General features: G+C 35.8%; 5 protein-coding genes across 8 annotated transcripts; 2 read left to right on the top strand and 3 right to left on the bottom strand.

The window, feature by feature from the left end:
- Positions 1-1,449: 1,449 nt before the first annotated feature.
- Positions 1,450-3,674, bottom strand: LOC105686867. The gene is made up of 7 exons (XM_012402061.3): positions 3,496-3,674; positions 2,724-2,973; positions 2,527-2,630; positions 2,283-2,402; positions 2,075-2,224; positions 1,921-1,983; positions 1,450-1,862 (listed from the first exon to the last, which is right to left on the bottom strand). The coding sequence occupies exons 1-7, from the start codon at positions 3,551-3,553 to the stop codon at positions 1,693-1,695; spliced, it is 915 nt and encodes a 304-aa protein (XP_012257484.2). The 5' UTR covers positions 3,554-3,674; the 3' UTR covers positions 1,450-1,692.
- Positions 3,675-4,300: 626 nt separating this feature from the next.
- LOC105686866 (kielin/chordin-like protein) lies at positions 4,301-6,557 on the bottom strand. The gene is made up of 7 exons (XM_012402059.3): positions 6,373-6,557; positions 5,717-5,966; positions 5,419-5,522; positions 5,009-5,128; positions 4,799-4,948; positions 4,647-4,709; positions 4,301-4,591 (listed from the first exon to the last, which is right to left on the bottom strand). Exons 1-7 carry the CDS (start codon positions 6,455-6,457, stop codon positions 4,419-4,421), a joined length of 945 nt encoding a protein of 314 aa, XP_012257482.2. The 5' UTR covers positions 6,458-6,557; the 3' UTR covers positions 4,301-4,418.
- A 72-nt stretch (positions 6,558-6,629) lies between these two features.
- On the bottom strand, positions 6,630-10,139 carry LOC105686865. The gene is made up of 7 exons (XM_048652513.1): positions 9,981-10,139; positions 8,820-9,066; positions 8,638-8,741; positions 8,406-8,525; positions 8,177-8,332; positions 7,932-8,003; positions 6,630-7,794 (listed from the first exon to the last, which is right to left on the bottom strand). Exons 1-7 carry the CDS (start codon positions 10,054-10,056, stop codon positions 7,622-7,624), a joined length of 948 nt encoding a protein of 315 aa, XP_048508470.1. The 5' UTR covers positions 10,057-10,139; the 3' UTR covers positions 6,630-7,621.
- A 219-nt stretch (positions 10,140-10,358) lies between these two features.
- Positions 10,359-12,897, top strand: LOC105686864 (presenilin-1). Of its 2 annotated transcripts, none has more exons than XM_012402054.4 (7): positions 10,359-10,777; positions 11,036-11,283; positions 11,359-11,568; positions 11,630-11,850; positions 11,919-12,203; positions 12,271-12,503; positions 12,589-12,897. In XM_012402054.4, exons 1-7 carry the CDS (start codon positions 10,595-10,597, stop codon positions 12,742-12,744), a joined length of 1,536 nt encoding a protein of 511 aa, XP_012257477.2. In that variant the 5' UTR covers positions 10,359-10,594; the 3' UTR covers positions 12,745-12,897. The 2 variants fall into 2 exon arrangements, with proteins under 2 accessions (XP_012257477.2, XP_012257480.2); XM_012402057.4 differs by having other exon boundaries at positions 10,364-10,750.
- A 143-nt stretch (positions 12,898-13,040) lies between these two features.
- Positions 13,041-27,039, top strand: LOC105686886 (kinesin-like protein Klp98A). Of its 3 annotated transcripts, XM_012402110.2 has the most exons (15): positions 13,041-16,628; positions 16,851-16,920; positions 18,087-18,197; positions 18,280-18,396; positions 18,873-19,118; positions 19,254-19,423; positions 19,639-20,053; positions 20,136-20,420; positions 20,482-20,895; positions 20,972-21,169; positions 22,847-22,954; positions 23,361-23,462; positions 23,536-24,642; positions 24,918-25,187; positions 25,256-27,039. In XM_012402110.2, the coding sequence occupies exons 1-15, from the start codon at positions 16,582-16,584 to the stop codon at positions 25,499-25,501; spliced, it is 3,906 nt and encodes a 1,301-aa protein (XP_012257533.2). In that variant the 5' UTR covers positions 13,041-16,581; the 3' UTR covers positions 25,502-27,039. The 3 variants fall into 3 exon arrangements, with proteins under 3 accessions (XP_012257533.2, XP_012257534.2, XP_012257535.2); XM_012402111.4 differs by lacking the exon at positions 22,847-22,954; XM_012402112.3 differs by lacking the exon at positions 25,256-27,039 and having other exon boundaries at positions 24,923-25,130.
- Positions 27,040-27,068: the final 29 nt, after the last annotated feature.

Genomic DNA, 27,068 nt, shown 5'->3' with positions numbered 1-27,068 from the left:
TGCTGTATTTTCGGGGGTAGAACCGTCCCCATCATTTCTAGTAACACTTTGAAGAAACCTTATTATTTGAAATTTTATTGTTGGATCAATATTTTTTACTAACGCTTTGTCGTCGTATGGTTTGGAGCATTCGCATTCAAAATTATACGGTCCAGGAAATCCATTTTCAAGTTTCGCTCCAATTGAGTATTCTTGCTTTTTGAAGAAACTTTTATCCTTTGACCTTCCCTTGTACTTGTCACAATTTTATTTTATCGGACAGCAACTGTCATCAGGTCCATAAATTGGAGGGCATCCCGAATTCTCCTAAACATGGATCGGCCCTTTGCACTTGATTTATCACATTTAAAGTAAATCGAAATTTTGAATTAAAAGAAAAAAAATTCAATGCAGTCTAGGTATTTCGAATCACGTCTCAATTTTGTCGATAGAAGTAATCATATTATAAATGACGGCTGGCCGTTAAAAATAACTATACCGTTATACAATTCTAATCAAATTTAATCATTCAAACGTAATTCCATCCGTTCACAATATTCCAAACTCAGCGATTTGAAATGAAGAGAATTATATAATCGGTTTATATAAAAGTCCGTCACAAACATTTCTGCAATAAAATCAAATCCTACAAGTAAGATATTGATTAGTAGCTGTTGACACACGAGCTTCGGTATAATATGAACCTTGATCGGTAGAAATTTTTCCGAAAATGGTAGAATGATATAAACAATTGATAATACTTTTAAAATATTTTCGATCCACCATGTTTGATCCGGTGCATGAATATTAATCTGGCACGTTATGATCTTGATGAAAGAATGATTCAAACTTAGATATCGTGTTGTACTTCTAAAGCCTGTAGGTAATATCATGTCTATAATTACGTTGTTTTTTTTTTAAAGGGCAGAGTAGGGATAAATGTATCAACTAATCTTTCATAATCGGTACCGATATGAAAAATTAATTTGAATTTTTTTATTTTCTTTTATTCATTATTCTGGTTTCTCACAGTTTTTCCCCCATTTTATTTGGCTTTCGGCCTTGCAACTATAACTGGTTATTAATCGGCTGTAGAAGTGGTCATCGAGTAAAAAAGAAAAAAAAAATAACTCAATATTCAAATAGTGTATATCTGATTATGTCGTTTGCTTACTGTATATACTTGTATGAATGTTACCTATTTATTCAATGGGTTTGCGTGTTACATAATCGCAATGACGTTCGTTCGTTCGTTTCTCACATAGAACAATTGTAATTATAACATCACAAGTTGTAGTTACGGCTATTATTTATAACATCGCGATTGAAACTGGTGGATTCTTGAAGAGGAATCATAGCCGGATGGGGAATACCCTAATAAAATCTCAAATTATCTGTACACATGTAAAGCGAAGGAAGTTGTATTCAGGGGTAAAAACAGGTACAATAAATTCAAGCACAAAAGAAACGTTTTTCTTATTGCATGTAATTTCATTGCCACTACAAAATTAATTTTTTTAAGTGTAGAAACTTCAAGATTAGTTGAAAATCATTATCTATAAATACGCTCAATTTTAGTATCGATTTTATGATTCCAACAGATCGTTTGGAAAATTCTTAAAAATTGCCACCGCCTACACTGAAGTAATTGCACTGTGCCTATGACGGTACGTTGGTATGTTTTCTACTGGAACGGTTTCGGGTCCAAGAATTTTAAAATTCAGGGTGAACGGTAACGTCGCATTCGTCGTCAGGACGACGTTTACATGTCGCTACCGGTGGTACTTCACAAACACATTTCATGCAGACAGAACTGTAGTCTGTAGCTTGGTTCAGTTCGTCTCCGATGTTCATCTTCAATTGCCCAAAGGTGCAGGTATCACCTACGAATTTATGAATTGAAGATTACAATCATTTATAGCATGTTGACATGATATTTACTTGGGTCTGATTCGGCCGAAGATCTGGTTCCACTTCCAGGTATAACTCTGTCTTTGTCGTTTTCTGAGAATAAAGGGAGAAGATAATCCGAAATAATTCAGAATTTAAGTTCGTCGATTCTCATGCGGAGTGAGAAATTTTCTATTGTGCTTACGGCATCTGAAAGCGTAGCTACAATCTGTAGCCGGGTTCTGAAAACCGTAGAACGTCGGAATGCAATTTTGATACTGTTCAGTCCTGCGACGGAGTTCTGTATTGCAACTTGTGGGTTCTGAGTCCTTGCAAAATGGCGCGATATTCTCCCCTAGAATAGCAAATGATTTTAAGTTGACAAACGATCATCAACTGCCGTTTTAAACAACCTTTGTATCCTTCAGAGCAGATGCAGTTTTTCTTTGGGACCGATGCCGGCGTGAATCGTTGCCCGTCTAGATAGGTTTTTCCATCGACTTCACACTTTGCTAGATTCTCTTCAGTCTCGGCTGCGATATAGGAATGGTACATTTTATGTTCGCCGGCATCATCACGAAAAGTTCGTTCTTTTAGTTTCCAATGGTTTTCAGAATTGATTGGAAGTGTTTTTAGATCATTCTTTTTTATACTTACGGCACACTTCTGGTCCTGAACAGCATCGGGTGTGATTAGCCTTAAGATAACAACCAGGTCGTGCTCTGGCGAAACAATCAACCACGGCACAAGTAAATTTAGCGCTGTAAGATAATAATTCTTACTATAGTTTTATGGATATATATTGATTACTTTCGATTCTCGAAACACATAAAAATTAATAACAAAATACCCACGGATTGTTATTATAACCCGATGCACAATGGCACCCGATATCACATGGTCTTGCATCTTCAGGCCTGAGACGTTCTCCAATTTCGTAAACGTGGCCTTTGTAATAACATTTGTCAACGGCTCTATCCTTGAGATGATCACAATTGTATTTTATTGGACAACAATTGTCGTCAGGACCGTAAATGGGCATGCATCTCAAATCAGTCAAGTATTGTCCCACTCCTCTGCACTTTGATTTATCGCAGGCTTCGTCTAGACAACAAAACGTTAATCTCAATATTATAAAAATTTAATTGTAGAAAGATGTAGGATTTGATAAAAGAAAGAAATTATCTATTAAAAACGAAAATTCTCCTCAACAGCAATTTATCGCTCTCTCATTGTTAATTATAAAATACGTCATATCATATAATTATACAGCCATAGATAAACTCGTGATGCTTTGATCTTTACGTTGTTGTGCTCTTACAATCATCATACGGTGAACTTTAAATCTAGAACATCATTCGAGATTCAAAGTTTACTGCAGATTATTATCGGTATTCTTATTCTTTACGTTTCACTCGGTTCCTTGCATTTTTCTTCATAATCAGTAAACCGAGTAGTAAACTGGTTTTACGTTTTTAATATGAACGATGGTATTGTACAGTAGCCATGATAATTGTACGATAACAATATTCATATAAGTATACCGTGGTAGTTCGAACATTTTTCATGACGGCAATGTTCGTAATTTTGATCAACGGAAAATTGACAATCACTAATTACACCAACCTGGATCCGCAAAGATCGCACAAATTACCATAGGAAATAGATAAAATAGGTACATCATGATGTTAGAGTGTTCTTGAACGGTTATATGTGATCTACTCGCTTACAATGATTGCGAATGCAGGGAATAGCTGTTTCAAGTGTAAATTTCAACGCGAGAATGCTTAAAAACTAACGTCTCAAGTCCTTATGTATGTAACAACAGGACCAGTATCAATATTATCATCTTTCAGAAGTGGGGAATACGCCTTAATCAGTTCACTTCGAAGTGGGGTATCGCTTTTGGATCACAAAATTATTATTTTGATTGGCTAACATATTAGACTAGATCGTTAGAACGTTCGAATCAAATCCGGTCGAAAAGAATCTTTACCACTTAATCGCCCGGCTGTGCATGTGTTTTTGAATATACTATTCTCCTTCAGTATGTTCGATTCTCCGGTATAATGAGTAATTACATACATATGTATACGCGTGCCTCAGGCTGAGATGTTAAATTCTTAAAAAAAATTATCCTCAACTTTTTCAAGGTGACTTTCATTGACATATTTTGGTATTCAACAGAAAATGTGCACGATTAGTATTTTGATTCGTCAAGAATCGTCAAGATCGTCAAGAACCAGTTATACGTTTATGTGGATATCAGATAATATCTCGAGTAATTAGGACTTGCCTTTTATGTAACCCATGATGGGAAATAGAAAAAAGACAACGGCTCTCATATTGATCTTTTTCAACGCTGATTTTCTCAATTTCATGAGGTACATAATTTGTACAATGGAGGAGGGTCGTAGACACGACTAATTAATTTCACTGTTCGTTGATATTTATTACAAACAATAATGAAAACCAACTTATTTATCGCAGGTTGTACTTGTTACAAAATTGCTAAGAAGCGTATAAATGTTGATTACAATTATGGAAAATTATTGAAATTCGTCGTGAACAGTGATGTCACATTCATCGTCAGGGAGATGTTGGCAGGTTGGTAACGGCGGTATTTCGCAAATGCATCTAACGCAGACGGAACTCCACCATGTTCCTTGATTCAATTGGTCTCCAATGTTCATCTTCAATCGCCCAAAAGTGCAGGTATCACCTACAAAATTATGAATCAAAGATTGCAACCATCGGCAATTTGACGTGATATTTACTTGGGTCTGATTCGGCCGGAGTTCCAGTTTGATTTCCAGGTATAACTCTGTCTTTCTCGTTTTCTGAAATTGAAAAAAGCAATCAGAACTGCGAATCAGCAATTTTGGGAAATGAGATCACCGCGCAGAATGAAATGATTTATTTTACTCACGGCATCTGGATGCGTAATTGCAATCGGTCGCCGGATTTTGAGAGTTGTAGAATGTTGGAACGCAGTTTTCATAAATATCAGTAGCTTGATGGAGCTCTGTATCGCAATTGAAGGGTTCTGGATCTCTACAGAATGGCGCCACATTTACACCTGAAATGTTGTAAATGATTTTCAATTATCAACTGATAACTGACAATCGATTCGACGAACCTTTGTATCCTTCAGAACAAATGCAGGATTTTGTTGGGTCTGATGCCGGTGTGAATCGTTGTCCTTGTAAGTAAGTTTTTCCGTCGACTTCACACTTTACCAAATTTTCTCTAGTAGCGGCTGCAAGTGAGTGAAACTTGTTAAATAACGTGGCAATTTATCAGGCGAGTGATATGATCAAATAATCGCTTCCAAATAACCAAAGTTCTATAGTAAATTTTGGGTCATATCATCGTATGGCCGTATTGAAAATGGCTTATCAATCGACTCGATCGTCTCCGCAGCTTGCTGTTCATCAAAATCTAAAATCTCACGTGAGTGATCGTAATTTTTGGCGAAATGGCAGCCTTTATTTGAATACTTTTTCAACTCTTGATTGAAGTAATTAATTTCAAATTGAATCGACTCACGGCACACTTTTGGTCCTGGGCAGCATTGATCATGATTTTCTTCGAGGTAACAACCAGGTTCTGGTCGGTTGAAACAATCGACTATGGCGCAGGAGAAGTGAGCGCTGTGAAATCAAAAAAATCATCTTGTAGTTTCACGTGGACTTTTTACCTTGTATTTTTGAAATAAACGAAACTTTTTATACGTATATATCACTCAGAAAAAGTTCTGATCAATCTTAAAAATACGTGGTAATTTCTTATCCGGTTTGACGATGTTTAATAATATCCAAATGTATAGGTATATCAATTTACTGACGATGTACCGTTCCATCCTGCGTTACAATGGCACCCGATATCACACGGTTTGCCATCACCTGGTTTAAGAGTTTCGCCGATTTCGTAAACGTGGCCTTTGAAATAACATTTGTCAATGGCTCTGCCCTTGAGATGATCACAATTGTATTTTATTGGACAACAATCGTCATCGGGACCGTAAGTGGGAACGCATTTCAAATCAGTCAAGTATTTTCCCACTCCTCTGCACTTTGATTTATCGCAGACTTTATCTATTGAACAAAAAAAATGAAACTACCGGAGATGTGAAAAATTTTAGATTATCAATTTCAAATTTATCTTGTAAATATAACAGATCTCTGTAGCTATTTATAACTATTCATTGACCTCTTGGTTAAACGAGATGATTAATACCGATAATTTTGTGAAATTTTATCCGGACGGAGATATTAGTAATATCATAGATATATTGATATATCTATGGTAATATTATAGTTCGTCATGATGTTGGACGGGAAAAATTCTCGTTTTTATTGCTTTTTATTCACACAAAATTACCCAAAACTCGTTACAGATATTCGTTATTCACAAAATAAGTTATTCGTATAATAGATCGAACTTTCCTAGAGAGCTGTATAATTTTGGTACATGAGAATTCAAGAAAACCACTGAACTTACCTTGATCTGCAGAGATTGTACAAAGCAGGATTGACATCATGTAAAACAAGTGAATCATTGTGTTAATGTATTTTTCAACGATCATAATTAAACAGTCGGTATATTTTAGATGTAGAGAGACGTTTCACAAGTGATTTTTGAATTACGAATGTTCCGAATACCAACGGAACAACTTATATACGTAACTCGAAGAGGATTATATTTCAGGAAAAGGAATATTCAAATGAAGCATCGAAGTGGGGACGATCTTCACAAACTTCACAGTAAGACGCTATTTATTTTTATTTTTCATTCACAGCCTCACTTTTTATCAATAATGGCCATTAATGGTGTTCGATGTGTAAAATAAGTGACCAAAACCAAGTCGGAGAATATCTCCCCTGGTTTATTTATTGAAAAACATGTGAATAATTAATATCGTCAATTCATTTTTACAATCTTTGTCTTTTTTTCGGTTTCGCTAAGATATTCTTATGTTAATTTGTTCAGACACACATCAAGTTCGCTAGTTCTTGTCGAGTATGATACACACAGACTCCGTATGCTGAATGTTGACTGAATTTTTCCCCCCCGAAAAATTGCAATGCCAAATTCATTTATGTACCGCATTCGGTGTCGTACATAGGGTGTTTTTCACATATTCGTATTAAGCGAGGAGAAGTTGCGTATGTTTCTCAGCTCAATGTCAGCTGGTCTCCAATTTACATTTGAAAATATAAAAATATTGCAATGACAAGTATGATGAATGTATTCAGTGTGTGAAAAAAAAACATAACTGACATGATATTAACTGGGATCTGATCCGGTCGAAGTTCTTCTTTCAGGCACAACTCACAATCAATATAATACGTAGCTCATATCAGGCACAGTAATTACTGTTCGCAATTATTCATTTGCAATTTAAATTGTGCAGCTACAAAAATGTTCAATATATCTATGTGTAGGTATAGATAAAGTTCTACATGCATTTATAGATATATCACTCATACAGAGAATGGCCTGTTGGAAAGGACACGCAGTCAGTCGGATATTCCGTAAACTTGTAGTTTTATCAAATTTTTTTTCTAGTAGGTGACCCTGCATAAAAGGTGACATCTTTGAAGACTTTTTTTTCAATAATATTTATTCCGAGTATAATCTTAAATGTATAAGGGCTTATGTTGATAAATTTTTTATTGAACTGATTTTCAATCCTATTATTCTCATGAGTATAGGACGTTTTTTTTCGATGATTCATTTAAAAATATTGTCAATCAAATTTAGCGTGAACGGTGACGTCGCATTCATTGTCAGGGAGACGTTGGCAGGTTGGGTACGGCGGAACTTCGCAAACGCATCTAATGCAGACAGAATCGTAGTGAGTTCCTTGATTCAATTCGTCACCAAGGTTCATCGTCAAGTTACCGAAGATGCAGGTCCAATCTGTATGCATTTTTTTCAATTTCATTTGAATTATTAGTATTGTTATTATTAGTTCTTTTTTGTTCAATGAGAATGATGGAATTCCGTTGAAAAATTAAGTGGCAGTTATTTTTATTATGAAATTAAATTGCTATCACCTGGATTATCAATAGTTTCCAGCTCAGTTTTAGTCGTGGCAGTTCTTTTTAATACTTCGTCATTCTTGTTCTCTGTAATCATTACAATTTATTGCAAGTTAGTTACAAATAACTTGCAAAATTCAACGTTGATAAAAATGATGATAAAATACACGCAACGTACAATCGCGTAGCATGCAGGCCTCCAGTTTTCAAATATAAGATATCTATGATAGCAGTAGATGCAATGCGTTAATTATACGTACGACATCGGGACATTAAGTTACATTCGGTGGCTGGATTTTGGTTTATGTAAAATGCAGGTGTGCAATTGTTATGTATGTCATAAGCTCCTCTCAAATCTGCGTCACAGGGGTAAGATTCTGAGTTCCTGTTCTTGCAGAACGGCTCCACATTTTGCCCTACAATAAAAAAATGAAAATTTGTTAGCTGCTCAAGTATTTAATACATTAGTTGATTGTTTCGTATATTTACCTGTGTACCCGGGACCACAAATGCAATATAAATCTGGTTCTGATGTTGGAGTGAATGGCTGTCCGTCGTAGTACGTCTTGCCGTCAAGCTCACATGTAGCCAAGTTGGTCTCGTTAGCAGCTGTTAAACATAATGCAAGACATGAAAAAAGTGTACTGTTTTAATATTTGAAAATATAATTGACGAAGTACTAGAAAAAGATAATTAAAGAGAAAAAAAAGGATCAACGTACGGCATATTTGAGGCCAATCACAACATTGATTATGAGCTGATTTGAGATAACATCCCGGGTCTGCTAGACCAAAACAATCGACCTCCGCACACGAGAAACTCGCACTGTAAACAAAATTGATGTTCCGATCCTGCTTGAGATTTGTGAAATTTTAATGAAAAAACTGGAATTTTTTCACTTACATGTCCTTCCACCCTTCGCTACAAACGCAGTTAATGTCACAAGGTAGGGTATTTTCTGCCTCCAAGGCTTCTCCAATTTCGTAAGCGCGGCCCCTGTAATAACATTTGTTTCTTGCTCTCCCTTTAAGATGATCACAGTTAAATCTTATCGGGCAGCAATTATCAGCGTCACTGTAAATCGGAGTGCAACCTAAACTTTCGTAGTATTTCACCGGACCTTTGCATCTTGATTTGTCACAGATGCTGCCTGAAAATTATTAGTACCATAACATAGTACGCAATTTTGAAGTAGTATTATTCATTTTACCCATGGAATTTGCACGTGTCAAGGTCACTTTGAGGTCATAAAAAGGTCAGATGTCAGTGATAATTAATCATACGCGGTAATCTATACATAACTACAGAATTAATTAGACCTGAAAGTTAACTTGATATTTGGGTCAATCTGATGTGTCACATAATATCGCGCATAATGTACATTAACAGATTAATTAAATTATTGTTGTAATAAAAATGCCGAAGAAAACCTCTATATTTTATTACTTTAATGAATTTTGAGTCGTTCGTCGAATCGCCTTTGAACTTCGTAATCAGTAATAACTCAAAGCAAATTGTTCATAGGGAAGGCGAGGTAATAAAAGGGGTACACAAGAAAAGTCCGAGCTTTGTGACACTTACAAAAATACGATGAAACTTCTTTCCTCTATTCATCTTTAAAATCAATGAGAAAGATTTATCAACATCAATATTTCGTTGAAATTAGTCTTGAAAAAAAAAAATATTTTAAATCCAGAATGATGTTTGAAGTTCTTTTGGATCATTTGGAGAAAAAAAAATTCCAAATTTTTTGGGGTATCCTATTCTGCCCTGCATTGATTTACGGTCATATGAGACGTCAGTTAATAACGAATAATTGTATATAACTGCCTTCTCAAATTTCAAATAGTAAGGTTTATTACTTGTCGACTTTCATGCTCATTAGGAAAAGATATATGGGTAAGTAACTTCAATTCTCGGAATTTTAAACTTTCGATGTAATTTCAAATATCACCTTGCAATAATAATTGAACTTCACATTAAGAACATATGTATGTATCAACATTAATTTATAGAATATTTGTCAGGCCAATTTTAGAATCGATTAATTAACAAGATACTTACTTTGTTCGTCGGCAGAGATAATAGAAAATAGAAAAACGCACACTTGTAGAGTGTAAATATATTTTTTATTGATCATTTTAGAATAAATTCAAAATAATCCAAGAAAGATCTGCCGATCTGAGCTTCAATTCACATCTGAAATAAAATCAGCGTGTAAACTGAATAAGTACCTATAATAATTGAGCTCATGAGTGTGGAGAAGTAGGGATTTAGAATCGCAGAATTTCTATTGAAGTGGGGATAGTGATGATCGGAATTATAAATTAATAACACTGCAGGTGATCGAGATCGAAGCAATCTCCTTCACAAACTCTGCGGCAACGCTTAAATGAAGCTCATCAAAAAATTGAAAGTTCTTTTACAGGTGAAAGGTATCAATGGTCCAAACCTGCGTTGATCCGAATCATCAACGAAAATTTTTAAGCCACCAAGAATGCGTATGATTCAAAAAAGAGAAATTCAAATTCAAGCCCGGGAAAAATGTGATGCTGCGACCTTCCGATGGTTTCCACAGCGCTTTGATCGCCAGTTTGGGAGCGTCGCAGTCGTCACGGTCTGTCATAAGTGAATGACATTAACCTTATAATATCTAAAAATTGTCATCAGTTTCGTGAATGACTGATAGTGACTCGGACTCGGCGAACGAATATACAAGCCTGATGGACGGGCACGTTGCCGAGGTTCGTACAGATGGGCTGGCAAACGATCGACGAAAGAAACGTACAAAAAATAACACAGAACGATCAGCGGCGAGCGAGACCTCATCCCAGGTAACTCCACGAGCCCACTTCGTAAAGGTATCATCCTCTCACATTTTCGCCATTCAAGATTACAAGTAACTTAGTCATAAATGTTGAAAATTACACCCATTGCCTTTTTGACACACGAGCTGGAACTTTATTTGCTCCACACTAAAATTGGTAAGCATAGTTAACTACAAAGGAACGCGTGCTCATTAACTGTCACTCTTATGAAATTTTTGTTTCCAATATCTGATACCCAGCTAGCAGCATTTGCCAAATATTAGCTATTACAAAACTACATTATTCAAATAGGGAGAGAATGGAATACCAGATGTTCGCATCGAGACACCAGGATCAACAGTTCCCGGGCGCAGGGGACATGGTTCAAACCCTGCAGGCCAAGCCAATAACTCAGATGAATTCACAGATGAAGATGAGGAGGAACTGAAATATGGAGCTGCACATGTTATAAAACTCTTTGTTCCTGTATCGCTTTGCATGCTCGTCGTCGTCGCCACCATTAGTTCTATAAACTTCTACACGACAAAGGATATTTACTTGTATGTTATACCTCCAATCTAAGTAAGAGATGTTTGATGAATTCAATTGAAAAACGCATTGCACTTTTCACGCAGAGTATACACACCGTTTCATGAAGAAAGTTCAGACACAAGTACAAAGGTATGGCAGGCAGTGGCCAATTCGCTCATTCTAATGTCGGTAATTGTTGGAATGACGGTGGTACTAATCATGCTGTATAAGTACAGATTTTATAAGACTATCCACGCTTGGTTGATTGTGAGCTCGTTGATGCTGCTCTTTCTCTTCTCGATATTATATTGCGAGTGAGTAGAACATTAAAAGTGATTCAAACATTAGAAATCTCTACAAATCGATTTTTTTTAGAGAACTTCTGAGAGCCTACAATATTCCAATGGACATGGTAACACTAGCTATTGGATTATGGAACTTTGGTGTCGTTGGCATGATTTGCATTCATTGGCAAGGGCCACTACGACTGCAACAAGCTTATCTCATTTTTATTGCTGCTCTTATGGCTTTGGTATTTATTAAATACCTGCCTGAATGGACGACTTGGGTTGTACTCGCAGTTATTAGCATATGGGGTAACTATTGCATATCATTAGATAATCAGGAATTACTTTGCCCATGATAATCAAATGATTTTCCTTAGATTTGATAGCAGTCCTCACTCCTAAGGGCCCTCTGCGGATATTGGTAGAAACGGCACAGGCAAGAAATGAGCCGATATTTCCAGCACTGATCTATTCCTCCACAATTCTTTATGCGTTCACACTGAATTATGTTGGATATGTAGCAACATCCACGATATCCATGACCAGTGGAGACGCTGCTGCTGGTGATACAGTTGGTTCACCAACTCCTATGCAAACGCAAACTGGCAATGCTGCCGGTGATTCGGAGGAAGGATTCACCAGCGACTGGGTCGCTACTCATGGTAACGGAAAGTAAATTTCATGATCAAAATAGGATATCTATATGATAATTTCTAAATTGAATCACAGCTGATCGTAGTGCCAGAAGAGCAAGGGAGATTAGAGAAGATACTTCAGCGTTAACGACACCCTCAAGACTTGCAGAATCCAGAAACGAATCGCAGCAGCAGGCTACGATGGAAGAAGAAAGAGGGATAAAATTAGGCCTAGGCGATTTCATTTTCTACTGTGTTCTCGTAGGCAAAGCTTCAAGTTACGGAGACTGGAATACAACGCTAGCTTGTTTCGTAGCTATATTAATTGTACGTGTCATTATCGACCGAATAATCATTTGGTTTAAGTAAGAATTTTCAGTCTAACAAACGTGTTTTATTTTCTATATTCCAGGGCTTGTGCCTCACTCTGCTCCTCCTTGCAATCTTCAAAAAGGCGCTACCGGCACTACCTGTATCTATAACTGTTGGCCTGATATTTTATTTTGCAACTAAAGTGATCGTCGCGCCTTTTGCCGACAGTTTAGCCAGCGAACAAGCGTTTATTTAGTCAGTTTTGAAGACTGAAAATATTTAATCAGCCGAGTGTATAATCAGTATATGCCACGTTAATGTGATCTTGTTTATCAGTTCATACTTGTTTCTGATATCACTAGTGGCAGTGAGCGGTGAGTAATAAACTATTTTTGTTATAAACATTGGATACTAGATGTGTCATAATCACTTTGCTCGCGAAATTAATTGATCTATATAACTTTTTTTGCCCAAGTCATCGATTCACTCACGTTGATGACATTATTTTGAATTTATATACGTTTTCTGAACCAAATCTAAACTCGATAGAGTGTTGGACCTTGTATGAAATGTGTTACTTACAGATCATTCCTAAACAAACAATAATTCTATTCGGCCTGTCGATTAACTATTCAGTGTACAATGTAGTCCCATTTTATAAAGCAAAGTTTTGACTAAAAAAAAAAAATAGTTTTTTAGTGGACATTAATTTTTTGTGGTCCGAGCAGCTCTTCACGAATTATTATTCGCTAATTGTCTCCGTACCGCGATCTGAATAAAAAATACGAGCAGTTCCGCCGCACGCATGCATAAATTATAACAGAATATATGGAACTGTTTCTTATACTTATATGGGAGGCCAGGAAACGTCTATTCAACGTTACTGGTAGTCACTGCTCAGCCATATTGAAAGCCTCAACCCTTGTTTCCTTTGGTTTGGTGTTTTGTATGGAGCAACGGATTCAAGTTCATGTTCATTTTACCTACGAAATGTGGTCCTGTCTGCCACAAGCTACTAACGACTTATACTGCCATGTGCTAATGCTTGCGTCAGAATCATTGCTGTCGCGCATGATGTGAATGATTATTATTGAGACCTGTGATATAGATATGTAACAATTGTTGTAGCTAGGGATATCACTCACCACAATGTATTAGGCAATGTTATTGAATCTGATAGCTATGGACATCCAAAGCAATTTCTAGCTCTAACCCATCCAATTATTGACAATATTTTAAACTTTACCAAAGAGAAAGGTTCTCTTGAAACGGATTCAATTGATCATGTCAAAGTTTTATTTATTCACTTCATATCCATAAGTGTCGGAGTGAGATTTTTTTATCAAATATTCTTTGTCAACATCATAGCTCCCTGAGGAGACCTTTTAACTCGTGCCAAGAGCTAAGCAGTTGGACGTGTGTTCATCTGGTATGGATAGAATGCGAAGCGGACTAGTCTTAAGGTGCCGTATTTAGGTACTGGATAGTTTTAGCTTCGTTTCAAAGGTTAAAAATTTTTTCGAAGTATGACGTTGGCTTAATTTATCCACCGAGTTTTTATGATTTACCCTGACGCAATAACTATGATGTTTGTAAACAAAATATTTCAAAGGACAGGCAACTGGGAATTTTTGCAATTCAAATTGATAGCTGCACTATTGAGAATAGGCTGCACTTTGCGTTCCAACGGACCTTGATGAATTTCGAAATCATCTTTTTTTTTTATTAAATCTTTCGTCGTATCGCCGAATGCAGTTGAATCGGGAATATCACATTTAAATTCGAAATCAATTGATGTAGCATAATTTCCTTTGTACTAATGATAAATCATTCATCTGTGCGGGAATTGAAACCGCAGGAATGAAGAACGCTGGTTAAAAAGCAAACATATCACGGTCTGGTGCATAGTACAGGTACAATATCAGGTCGACAACACTGCAGTAGTATGTTTGCTCGGTGTACTCTTCAATTTCATTCTACTAGTATCCTTCCTGGAAACTCAAGAATCGACAACGTTGTTTGCAGCTGTATAGAAAACTTTTTCTCCGAAGTTTGGCCGCAAAATTTGTTTACCTGCGCCCCATAAATCCGAGTGTGAAATGAAACCGTTGGTTAAAATTCGAATGGTAAAAACCAAAAAGGATCAAGTTTCTCCTCATTGAGGAACCCAAACTTTTACGACCTGCATCCTTTCTTTTCGTTTTTTGTTCAGTCACCTTCAGGCTAAACATTTGCCATTCACTGCAATTATCTTGCTGCTGGGATTCATATAAGTACATATGGAAATTCCACCTCTGCAACTCTGCAGGTTTTCAAACGAAGAATAGGTAGCTCAATACAACAGGGAGCACCCACGAAAATCTATACTAATAACGTAACTTAATATTATAAATAACAATGCACGTACAAATCATGGTAAAGTGATATGTACTTGCGGCTAGTTTTTTTTGAGAAATATGTATGAAAAAATAGTGTTCTATTTCGGAGAGAGATTCAAAGTTATTTTGTACTCAACGCAGAAACCGCACTCAATGTGTCACTCATTTGAAGCGTTAAGAATCAAAGCGAATTCTTTTATGACTATTTATTATTATTGCACCGCCAAAATGGAAATCCTAGAAATCTTCGATATAATACTTATGATTCATGTGGAACAGCGACTTTGATGCTGAGATAATAAATTTTTCGTACCGTTATTCCCTGTACTTCTCTTATAATGTCAAGTACGTGGGTTTAATTACTGGCCATACAAGTAGCGCGACGATTTCAACTCAATTCCTCGATTGTATACAGAAATCAACAAAGCGTGGTATTCACACGGCCGTGAATAATTATTATGTCTACATCGTCTACACGAAAATCCACATCGAGGGTGGTGTATTGTACCTCAGGTTCCAGGATCCAGGATCAGTTACGGGAATTGGAAACCCAGGATTACAAAAATGTAATAATAATTCCAAAATGAGGATCGGTGAATAATGTTCGTGCGTACAGTGTAGATTCGAAGATTTTCATGCCACCCAAAATAATACGCTACTATGAATAAGCGTAGGTGGTTGAGATGCTGAATCTCCTTGTATCATCGCCTTCTGCAGAATAGGATTCCAGCTTGGGAGCGAATCTAGAAAATTTATTATCAGCAACCATGAACATTAATTCGAACGTCAATCTTTGAATAATAGGTTGAAGAAATTTTCTTCCCCGAAGATATTTATAATCCTACAAAGCCCCTTGGGGAAAACATATGGAACATACTATAGAAATGTTTGTTAGAAATTTGAAAAATCGTTACAATGACCAACAATGTTCAGTCAACGCCCTTGGCGACATCATTGTATTTTGATATCGCGCACATGCGTAATTAATTCCACCCACGTGATTTTAATCTAATTCATCTTACACTATAATATCCCATGAGTTTGAGAACCTGTACCAAACACGTCTTTATCTCGTTTGCATTCGGTTTCATTCGGTTCCAGTAATCCGATGTCTCAAACCAATTTTATACATATGTATGTATATTAAATATAAGCTGCTTCAAGTTCGAATCGTACTGCGTCAGTGAAATTTCAATCGGCGCACGCGCAGTTGTTACAGCTTTGGTTCTTTTTCTTTCGTCTATTCGGTGCGCTCTGTTCAGTTCTTTTTTCTATTTTCAATAAATTATTATTATTGTTAACATTGTTATTATATTCTATACTCGCCTCTCCGTTTTGTTCATCGGTCGCACTGTCGCGTTGTCCGCCGCGAGAACAATCTTGGACAATGGCAGAGGCGCGGTGCCGTAATAGTATAACAAGTAGCGTCTGCAGTCAGAGTTATTCACGATTACAAAATAATATTAATTATAATAATAGCAATATCATTGTTGTAACTGAAAAAACAAAAACGGTGGTTAACGAAAAATTGTGCAGTTGTTATTTGATAAATGAATTGTAATAATAAACTAATATAATGATTTAAAAAAATGCAGATAAATACAGCTCAGACGCGTCCATAGGATAAAATATTAATTTATATACAGACTAAAATATTGTAAGATTCATTCATACAGGAATACAGACTGATATTCTTATAGACCTGCAACCTGATCATGGCATCGGTTCGCGTGGCTGTCAGGGTTCGGCCTTTCAATAAAAGGTGATTTGTTCAACAGCTGAAAACTGTCATTTGATGGGATTAACAAAACAACTGTACAAACCTGCTGCTTATGTATTTTGAAATTTGGAGTTTTTTTTTAATAATTTTGAATCGCTCACGTGTTTCTTTTTTGCACTGTTATCCTCTAGTTTGATGCATATTACATTGAGTGAAAGTCAGTGAGTGTTTTTTTGAATTGTTTTTCTTTTCATATTCTTTCAGGGAATTGGCTATGAATGCTAAAATGATTATACAAATGGATGGCAAAAGGACTAGGATATTTAATACCAAGGTATTTTATCATTAACATCTATTTTTCTAAAAATATGCTTATTTTTTGTAATCCTGTCATCGCATAATGAGTAATCTTACATTGAGCCCACGTAATTTCATGTTTTTATAGATGCTCGAATACTGTTACATTAATTATTACTGCGTGTGTCTCAATTATACGGTTATTAAACTGACCTCTTTTTCTTCGTATTTTCTGAATTATTGCTCCCATTTTTCGTGTGTACACGACTAACAATAAGTATCTTAAGGTATGAATCAATTATTCTTTTTATTGATGTAATTTTTATATTTTCTGGAACGTTTAAAGTTTTCGTTTTCCATTCAATCAGCTGATTGGAATTGTCATCATGCAGTCGTCTACACATATGTATATGTCTGATCTGTTCGATTTTCGTAGTGCAATTTATGAGATGTTGTACGGTATCGTCAATTTATGTGGGAAAAAATGAGCTGGCGTGATGAAAATTAATTGAATTTTTAACAAGTTTTTTTTTACAATCTGCACAAATATTCTGCATGTAATCGTGATAAGATTAAATAGCTGCTACTGCTGCTGCTACGTAATGTAGAAAGCTCTTGCATGTGACCAAGCTACAGTCAGGTACATAAGATGAAACATAAACCTGAGAATTCAGAAACGAAGCGATTAAATTAGTTGTTTTTAAATACTGCAGTTATGGTACAAATTTTAAGATCAGAATCCATAAAATATACTCTAATTGATAATGCCTAAATTGAACTTAATCCAGAAATAAAAATTGAATGAATTATACAAAGCTGCAGGTGTTAACAGCAATCATAAAAACAATCCATACTGCAGCTATTATATGTATACCTAGAAACATTTGCCTTGTCTATCACCCTCAATCAAATCAATTAGAACGCAATTTTTAAGTATGCTCATATTTATGTATAGATTGGTACAGCTGTGTTCGTTGGATACACACCATGCTGCTGTTTTTTTTTAGCATTTGAAACAGCATGCCATCATGATTGCCAATAATTTTACTATACTGCTGTTATGGGCACGTGTCAATCTTTACTGTATACTTTTATTTTTAATTTGTCCAAGTAAATATTATTACTTGGGAATGAAATATGTTTCTGTTTCGGTTTGTGACTTTTGATTACAACGATAATGGTACAATGAAAATTAATTTTCAGACACCAGGAAGCTGCAGAGATATCGATGGAGAAAAATACAAAGATTTCACATTTGATCATTCTTATTGGTCTTATGATAGTGAAGACGAAAATTATGCTTCCCAGGAAGAGGTAAATGTCACACCAATCGTATTTTGCTTTTTTCTAATTTAATAATCATAAAATCATAATTGTTTTCAATGACTGATTTCAGGTTTTCTATGATCTGGGTACCGACGTGATAGAAAGTGCCTTCTCGGGTTACAATGCCTGTGTTTTTGCTTACGGTCAAACTGGATCTGGAAAAACATTTACAATGATGGGTACTCCGGTAAATACCTTTGATACTATGTTCAGGATATCAAATTCATTTGGTTTATTGAACTAGTTTACTCGTTTTCATATAAATCTACTTTTAATAGAAGAAAAGTTGATACAAGTTATTAATCACAGTGTAAACTGAATACTGGTCATATTTATTACTCAGGTCGAAAATAAAATAACGAAAATTAAATACTTTTGTAATTCTACTAACTTCACGTGAGCAGTTTTTTTTTTCCACCTGCTGGATTTTTCATTGTGCTGTTCTTTTCACTTGTTGACAGTTAGGAGTTGGTATAAACGAAGAACTCTGTATTAGTTTCCTATCAGGTTTCAGCCTGTTCTAGAAACAAGCATGTATAGGATATTCTATACTTCATAGTCAGGTCAAGAACTTGGCTTTCAGTTTTGAAGAGCATGCAGATTGGAAGAATGTTAGCACTGTTGTATAAGTGAATATTTTATTCTCGCCCTCTCAATTTATAGGAATCCCAGGGACTCATTCCAAGGATATGCAAAACTTTGTTTGCTAGAATGACAGCAGGCAAGGAAGGTGGTGCTTCGTATAGAACGGAGGTATCTTTTTTGGAAATACATAATGAGAGAGTAAGAGACTTATTGAGGCCTGATCAATCGCAGTCACATTCTTTGAGGGTGCGTGAACACCCCAAACGAGGACCCTATGTACAAGATCTATCCAATCATCTTGTATACGACTACTCTGATATTCAAGTAAACCTTTCTCACTAATTATCTGGTAGTATAGTAAGACGTATAAAGTAAAGGAAATATACAATTAGATAGTGATTGCTGGAGAACTTTTCTTTGATTGAACTTCAAACATCAATTCGAATATATCTGTTTTAGGAATGTATGTTGAGAGGTAACACACATAGAACAACTGCAAGCACAAATATGAATGACGTTAGCAGTAGGAGCCATGCAATATTTACAATAACTTTTGTCCAAGCCGGTTTTTCTGGCAATATGCCATCTGAAACGGTTTCCAAGGTACATCTCGTCGACCTGGCTGGAAGGTAACACTCAGACCATTCTAAATAAATGGAAGTTTGTTTGCTATCACAGTTAATAAATTAGTCTTTAAACGTTGAATACAGTCTTATTAATCACTGATTGCTGCGAACTTAAATTTAGAAAACATTCTCAAATGAATAGAATAACGGTGGGCAATCAAATAGCTTGTGATCATCGATATTTTTAATAGATTTACTGATTTTGTTTATATTTTTAGTGAGCGTGCCGATGCAACAGGAGCAACAGGGCAACGGCTAAAGGAAGGAGCTCACATAAACAAGTCCCTGGTGACTTTAGGTTCTGTGATATCAGCGTTAGCTGAAGTCAGTTCAAGTTCTTGTTCAAGTGACTCAACAAATTACTCGAAGCGGAACGTTTTCATTCCCTATAGAGACAGTGTGCTAACTTGGTTGCTCAAAGATTCTCTGGGCGGTAATTCAAAAACTATAATGATTGCTGCCATTAGCCCAGCGGATTGTAATTACGGGGAGACACTCAGTACTCTGAGGTATGCCAATAGGGCAAAGAACATTATCAATAAACCAACAATAAACGAAGATGCCAATGTTAAACTCATCCGTGAACTCAGGGAGGAGATTCAGAAGCTCAAATCTTTGATAGACAAAGACGCGGTGAGAGTCTTGGGGAAATTGTCTCCATTCCTCCAGCGTATGTTATGGATGCAGATTTAAGAAAAATGTTTCAAAATTTCAGAGTGTAGAAAGACCTCCACAGGTGCTACTTGCGCAAATTCATGAAAAGCAGGAGCAAGAAAAAGTCTTGACTGAAGAATGGGCTGAAAAGTGGAGAGAAACGCAGCTTATATTACAGGAACAGCGTGCTCTGGGGTTACGTAAAAGTGGAGTTGGTGTCGTGCTCGACTCCGAAATGCCACATTTAGTTGGTATAGACGATGACCTCTTAAGCACCGGAGTCACACTCTATCATTTGAAAGAAGGGAAAACGCTTATTGGAACAGAAGACGCCGCGGTATCGCAGGTAGAGCAAATATACAAACTGGTCTCATCTCATGTACTAACAATAACGATTCGATTTACAGGATATAGCTTTATCAGGAGTAGATGTAGAGCCCGAGCATTGCATAGTGGAACTAGTCGATGGAATTGCAACGCTGCATCCTCTGTCTCCTAATTGCTGGATAAATACGGCTCAGGTTGATAAGGCTACTAGGTTATCGCAGGGCTGCATAATTCTTCTTGGAAGAAACAATATGTTTAGATATAACGATCCTGCTGAGGCAGCTAAACTCAGAAAAGAAGGTGGGATTGGAAATGGAAATCTTCAATCTACCGTTGTCAACCTCTCTAGATTGTCTCTTCTCAGTTGGAGCGTGTCAGACCTCCACGCTTCCTCATCCAATGATAATTTATTGAACTCTAGTGAGGATTTAAAAGCCATTGAAGAGCTGGAGCACCAAAAAGCTCTTCTTCTCAAAGAAAAGGCAGACTTCAAGGTAATAGGTACTTGAATTCTGAGTTCACAGCTAAGTCAAACATTTCTCAAAGACTTGAACCAAATTTTATTTTCAGCGTGAACAAGAGGAGCGAGAAGAGAGATGGGCAGCAAGAAGAGAAGCTCTTGCAGGAGCGCAGCGGGAGCTTGAACGAGAATGGGGTGCCCAATGGCGAGAATGGGCGGAAGCATTAGCGCAGCTTGAAACTCGTCAACAAGAGTTGAGGTCAAGGCGAAATGCTCTGGAACAGGAACGTCGGGACGAAATGACTCAAGTAAGTGATCCTCAAGCAGATTACATAGTATCTGCTAAGAATCAATTTTATATTGTATTCATTGCTCTATGTTTTCTCATTTGTTTGTCTGGAAACATTATTATTTATTCTCATGTCTGCCCACTGGATATGTGATGACTATTGTTTTCTATCGCTTCAGTAGTAATCGTTAGCAATCAAGGAGATGTAGGGCGCGAGTTTTTTTTCTCCTCTTTTTACACTTCATAGATTCAGAGTTCAATCATTTCGTCTCGAGATTTGTTCGGGAATATCTTTTCCACAGGGTACTAAGACTAAGTCAATACAAATCTGAAATCTAAAGTATATTTTTGATTCGCTTCAAGGCTATAAATTGATCACGCACACGATATGGTGGGTAAAAAGGTAAAGATTATTTGTTTAGAATTGAATTCTTGATTGAAATTCTGTAAAAAACCATTTCAAAACTCTTGAATTAAATTCGGTTATTTATTTGAAACACAGATAAATCTTGATAATGAGATAATGTTCAACAAAGGGCTATGTGCTCATGTGCCTCTTTGAGAATAATGAAAAAAATATACAAATAACTACTTGAAAAGAAGTATTAGCAGCTATGTGGCTGTCAGAGAGACATACATAATTACGTATAAAATTTATATCAGCGATGTAGTGATTCCAGAATTGCGTATATTTATTTGAAATATGAATTTTTTTTAATTTGTTTGTAGTTTGTATTATGTATTTAAATACATATGTATAGAGAGATCAATTATAGGATAGTATAATATTAAATGTACATATCTATATGGGTTTGTTATGCAAGAAAATTGTTGTTATGTTTTAATTGTTGATTAATAAATTCTTTATCAAAAATTGGCATTCGATCGATATTCTGTGATACAACTGTGTGAAAAGAAAAGAATTTAACGAATTAAGATGAGAACGAAAGCAATAGTTTTGTACATAAATTACAAGAGGCACAATTTCCTTTCTGCTAACTTAATTAATATATTCGTCCACCCATTTTTAACGTTCTTATTAACAAACCCACTTGGTTATTGAATCTTCTAATTCATTGATTGATTCATGTAACAGTCTATCAGTCTTTTTTCTTGTTTTATTTTTGTGATTTCAATTTTGATTTGATTTTAAGTATTGTTTGCGTGTTTATTATGAATTTTTTTTTACTAACGATGTGAACGTAAGTTAACTATTGAGTCTGGTTTTTGGGTAAAGAGCTAACACATCTAACTAATAAATACAGGTAAAGTATATTTCGTATGTCGCTGGTGTAAGCTTGTCTGAATCGACAGGAATTCGAACTGTCGTTTAAAAATTCTTTCAATACTCACAAAATATATCATATCAGCTATTTGATTTTGAACTGGGATCGAATTCCTGTATCCTTGATGTATTGGATGTTGGTAATGAGTATTGTTGTTAGAATTAGTTTTTTGGTATTCTATTTTTTGTGACCAAATTTTCGTAATTTTAGTATCAAATGCTAATTAGTCTGCACATTGTTTGCTCGAAGATTAATTAGTTTTTCTGTGTTTGATGTATCGTTGTCTACTATTTGATACTGCGTAAATACTATTTATTTCCTGCAGAAAAAAACTTTTCATATTTAAATTTAATTATTTTTGCTGTATGATTTTTGTTTTTTAATGGTGCGACGTGTGTATATGTGGCTAGGTAGAAAGTGTTTGTAGGGAAGTCAGCTCTCTCCGAACGATTCTTCAATCTAAACAACGCCAATTCGAAGAGTTCATTGACACGCAAAGCGATAAACTACTGAAGAAGGTAAGCTCAAATATTCAATAATTATTTATAGATTTGTCTATCATAGTGTATATTATTATCTTATCATGATCTTATCAGTTCGTTCTTGCTGGTTTTACTTGATCAACAATCAATTCATTGATAAATCATTCAATTGGATCATGTGCATCAAATCCATTATGAAGCATGACTTTTTGCTATGCTAGATGTTCTGCTCTATACAGATACAATTTTTAGACAATGGGTCAACGTTCAGGTATTCAAGGTTCCAAATATTTTAATTTGACCCAATATTTTTATCTGATTATTGTATCGAATTAATCCCAGGTGTAATAACATCATATTTAAATTTCTCAAACAGGTTTTTCAAGTTAAAGAATTCGACATATTTTTTCTGTAATTAGAATGATTTTTTTACTATTTTCAGACAGAAGACGGCGTGAGCAGCGATATCAGTACACCTGAGTCTTGGTCAAGTTTGACTGATCCCAACTCCGCTCATGTTATGAGAGAACTAGTCAATCATCACGTTAGTAATTCATTAACCCTCTGGGAATACAAGCTAATCCAGCATTTTAAACATACTTATTTTAAACTTCTAGAAAAAAAATTTGACTACGCTAGAACTGGAGCTCCAGAATAAAGTAAAGTGTCTAAACGATCATAGAATAAAGGTTGATTTGATCGACGGCGAATTGATGGAGGTTGCAGAAAACCATCAGAGAATTCTAGCCTTGGAACTTGACAACGGTGAGCTCAGCGAGAAGAAATTACTTTTAGCAAAGCGCACGCAAGAACAACTTCAGGAAATTCTTCAACGTAAACAAAGCCTATCTCTAAACCTGAAGCGGGTTGGTCCATCTTCTGGAAATAACTCCTTGAGTGAAGATGATGAGGTATCTTCAAGTTCGGACCTTAAGTCGCTGCAGGATGAATGCAATCGAAAATTGAAGATCGCTTCTGCACTAAACCTGCTATACGACTACGATATGCCACTTTCAATCGAAACTACCGACACTTTTCACACAGCAGCTGCAGATTCACCTCCAGCATTCCTTGAAGGGTTTCAAAAGGATGATTTAGAACTGGATGATCAGGAATCCGACAACAAGATCAAGTCTGAATATACAAGTGCAAAGGAATTCTGCGGCCCTAGTACCAGTGCCAGTCTGAATCAAAGTCCCGAAATCTCTGTTGATGTTCACACAGAGGGAAAAGTAGCAGAGATGATAAAAAGAGGAGATTCTGATAACATTCTAGAGAGTAATAAAGTCTCAGATATAACAATGCGAGATAGTTTGTCAATGGAAAGCCTTACCACTGACGAATCTCCACAGCATCAATCGCTGAGAAGGTTGCAGCAGAGAGTTGCTAGGCAAAGGATATTAATAATGCGAATGCTTGGAACCAACGCATCTAAACAGGATCTCAATCATCAAATCGCCATCCTCCAGGACCTACAACTGCAGCATATTGCCCTTGAAGTTTCACTTTTTGAAAATAATCAGCATATAAATCACGACGGACTTAATACTGATGGAGGAATTCCCTCGCAAGAGGGAACCTGTTCTGGAATTAATTCAGAACCCGAAGTCAGAAATTCACCTACAATTTTAAGGGAGACACAAAAACCTTGTATGGATAGAATGCAACAGCATAATATCTCAAGGGAGTCGCCCAGCCAAACCTATACCTCGGTTTATCTGACGGTAATTAATAATCTAGTCTTCGGTGTTTTGTTTTTGAACACAGTAGGATAATAAGGTTCAAATTTACCCCCCTTGTTTTACTGTTTTCTTGAAGCGCAAATATGCTTACCCATGTCTGTACCAATCCATCCTGAATCTGTTCTGGTGAAACGTTCGTTGAGTCTTTTGCGCATCTTCGGTGACTTTTTCTTTGATCATCTTTATCCAAACCTCTCAATTCTGGCAAACATTTGTTTTTCAATACGTATGTGTAATTGAATCTTTGTTACTTGCAGAGCAGGAACCGCTCGGATCATTTGAGCAGTCCTTATTCTTTGACGATCACGAGATCTTTGCCATCGTTAATTGCCAGTGATAATGAAGCTGACAATATCGTTAACTTGATTGTCAGCGTTCCTTCTTACGTTGTAAGAGGTGCTGGCGCTTCAAGTCATTACGAGTACGAAGTCCGAGTTGTTGCCAGAGATGAAACCTGGACTTTGCTGAGACGGTACCGAAGATTTAGGGAACTCAATATATCTATGCGCCAAACATACGGTGCTAAGGTGGGTTTTCGAAACTATTACGCTAAAAATGTTGGAGATTGAATTTAACTACATAATCATTTCTATAGATCGGTGTGATTCCTTTTCCTCCGCGTCAATTTTTCAAGAAATCGGAAGCAATCGCAAGACAACGCCGGAAGCAGCTGGAGACTTACCTCAGAAGGTTGATCCAAGTATGTTCCGAATTGCCGCTTTGTCAGTCTCTCTATCAATACAGCAGTGATCTGAGTCAGGTCGACAAACAAGCCCTGTTGGACTTCAGTACGTTTTTTAGACGAGGAACCTTCGAGAGCAGCAAATTTGGTACCAGTTAATTAGTTCACCAAGTATGAGTTCGAAACGAATTTAAATCGCTTAAGTTTTTAACGTGGTGCCCTGTGCCAGGTACAATTTAATTCGAGTACACAAAGCAAACGACAAATGATTGTGGATAATTGTATCATACATAACAATATGATTCGTTTCGACAATTTCATCAAGCAAAAAAAATTCAGGTAGTTTTCCACTAAAAAATCAATAGCACTTGCAGCGTTTATAAGTCAGTGATGGCGTATTTCATTGGGCATACACTGTTGGATCAGTGAAAAACGTTGTAGGTATTCGGCAGCAGTTTAATTTGAGAACAACGAGGGGAATTTTGACCGTTATTATATCAAAATCGTAAAATGTTATTTCGCGGTCATTTTTACGTCTTCTCGCTCAACCTAATCTTGATCATTTCTCCATGTGCTTAGGTAAATTAATGCAGGATAAATACCCTTGACTTTATTAATTCGGGGTGGCGATCACGAAAAAGTACATCCACACATAGTTATAATTTCAAATCCTCTTTACTCCAACGGTATTAATTCATTGCTCCATATAAGTATACTCATTCCTAAGCAGCAAAAAAGGATGAGTTTGTTATAATTCATGTACCTGAAAATGTGTATATCATTATATAAGTTCATAATCTACTTATACTTTTTATCAGGTATACTATGTGTTATATGTATTGAAAATTCTCCAGAGTTTAGTTAACGTTATTCAAATATAATCTAGCAATTTACGTATAGTTTATACAATCATTGTGGTACTTCTCACTGCATATCATACACATAATATCTATTCATAATTCTTATAAAAAAAATGTAATTCAATGTTTATAAAAAAAAAATTATGTGCAACCATAATATTTATTGATATACATAATTCTGTTCAAAAGATATAATTAACGACATATCGACAAATCTCATATGATTGTAAAATTTTCCTTTCCATCCAATATATCTACGAATGTGTGTAATATACTTTATTTTGCATACAATATAGTTTTTATTCAGAGCTGTAGTTATATATATCGCTATGTCCATTCACTGTAACATTATCATGTGCGTATTATGATTACTCATAGAAAATGTTCTTTATAACAATACGTGCGTGGTTGGTTCCGACGATATAACGACCCTTAGGCATACAATAAAAATCTTAATAATAACAAAAACAATAACAATTAAAATAATAATAATTACAGTAACAATAACAATAACGATAAAGATAACAATAACAATAGTAAAATAACAATATCAATAAAAATAATAATGATATTAATGATAATGATAATAATAATAAATAATAGATATAATTAAACACGTTGTGATCAGCTCGCCTATATTGCCTATAAAGAATGGTTTTCGTCATAAAATACAAACAAATTCTAATTTAGCCCCAGAATCAATAAATCGTATGAACATGGCTTGTGCTTTTAAGCAGACGATCAGATGATTGGTCTTGGAGCTTCCTATTCTAGCTTATTATATTTAATGTAAAAAAAATAATATGGACAATATAAATATATGACTCGTTTTCAGTATTATTAGAAGTCAAGTTATTACATCCACC

Source organism: Athalia rosae, chromosome 3 (assembly GCF_917208135.1).
Source record: "Athalia rosae chromosome 3, iyAthRosa1.1, whole genome shotgun sequence".
NCBI lineage: Eukaryota > Metazoa > Arthropoda > Insecta > Hymenoptera > Athaliidae > Athalia > Athalia rosae.
The sequence above is the reverse complement of the archived record's forward strand: the minus strand, read 5'-3'. Positions and strand labels throughout refer to the sequence as shown.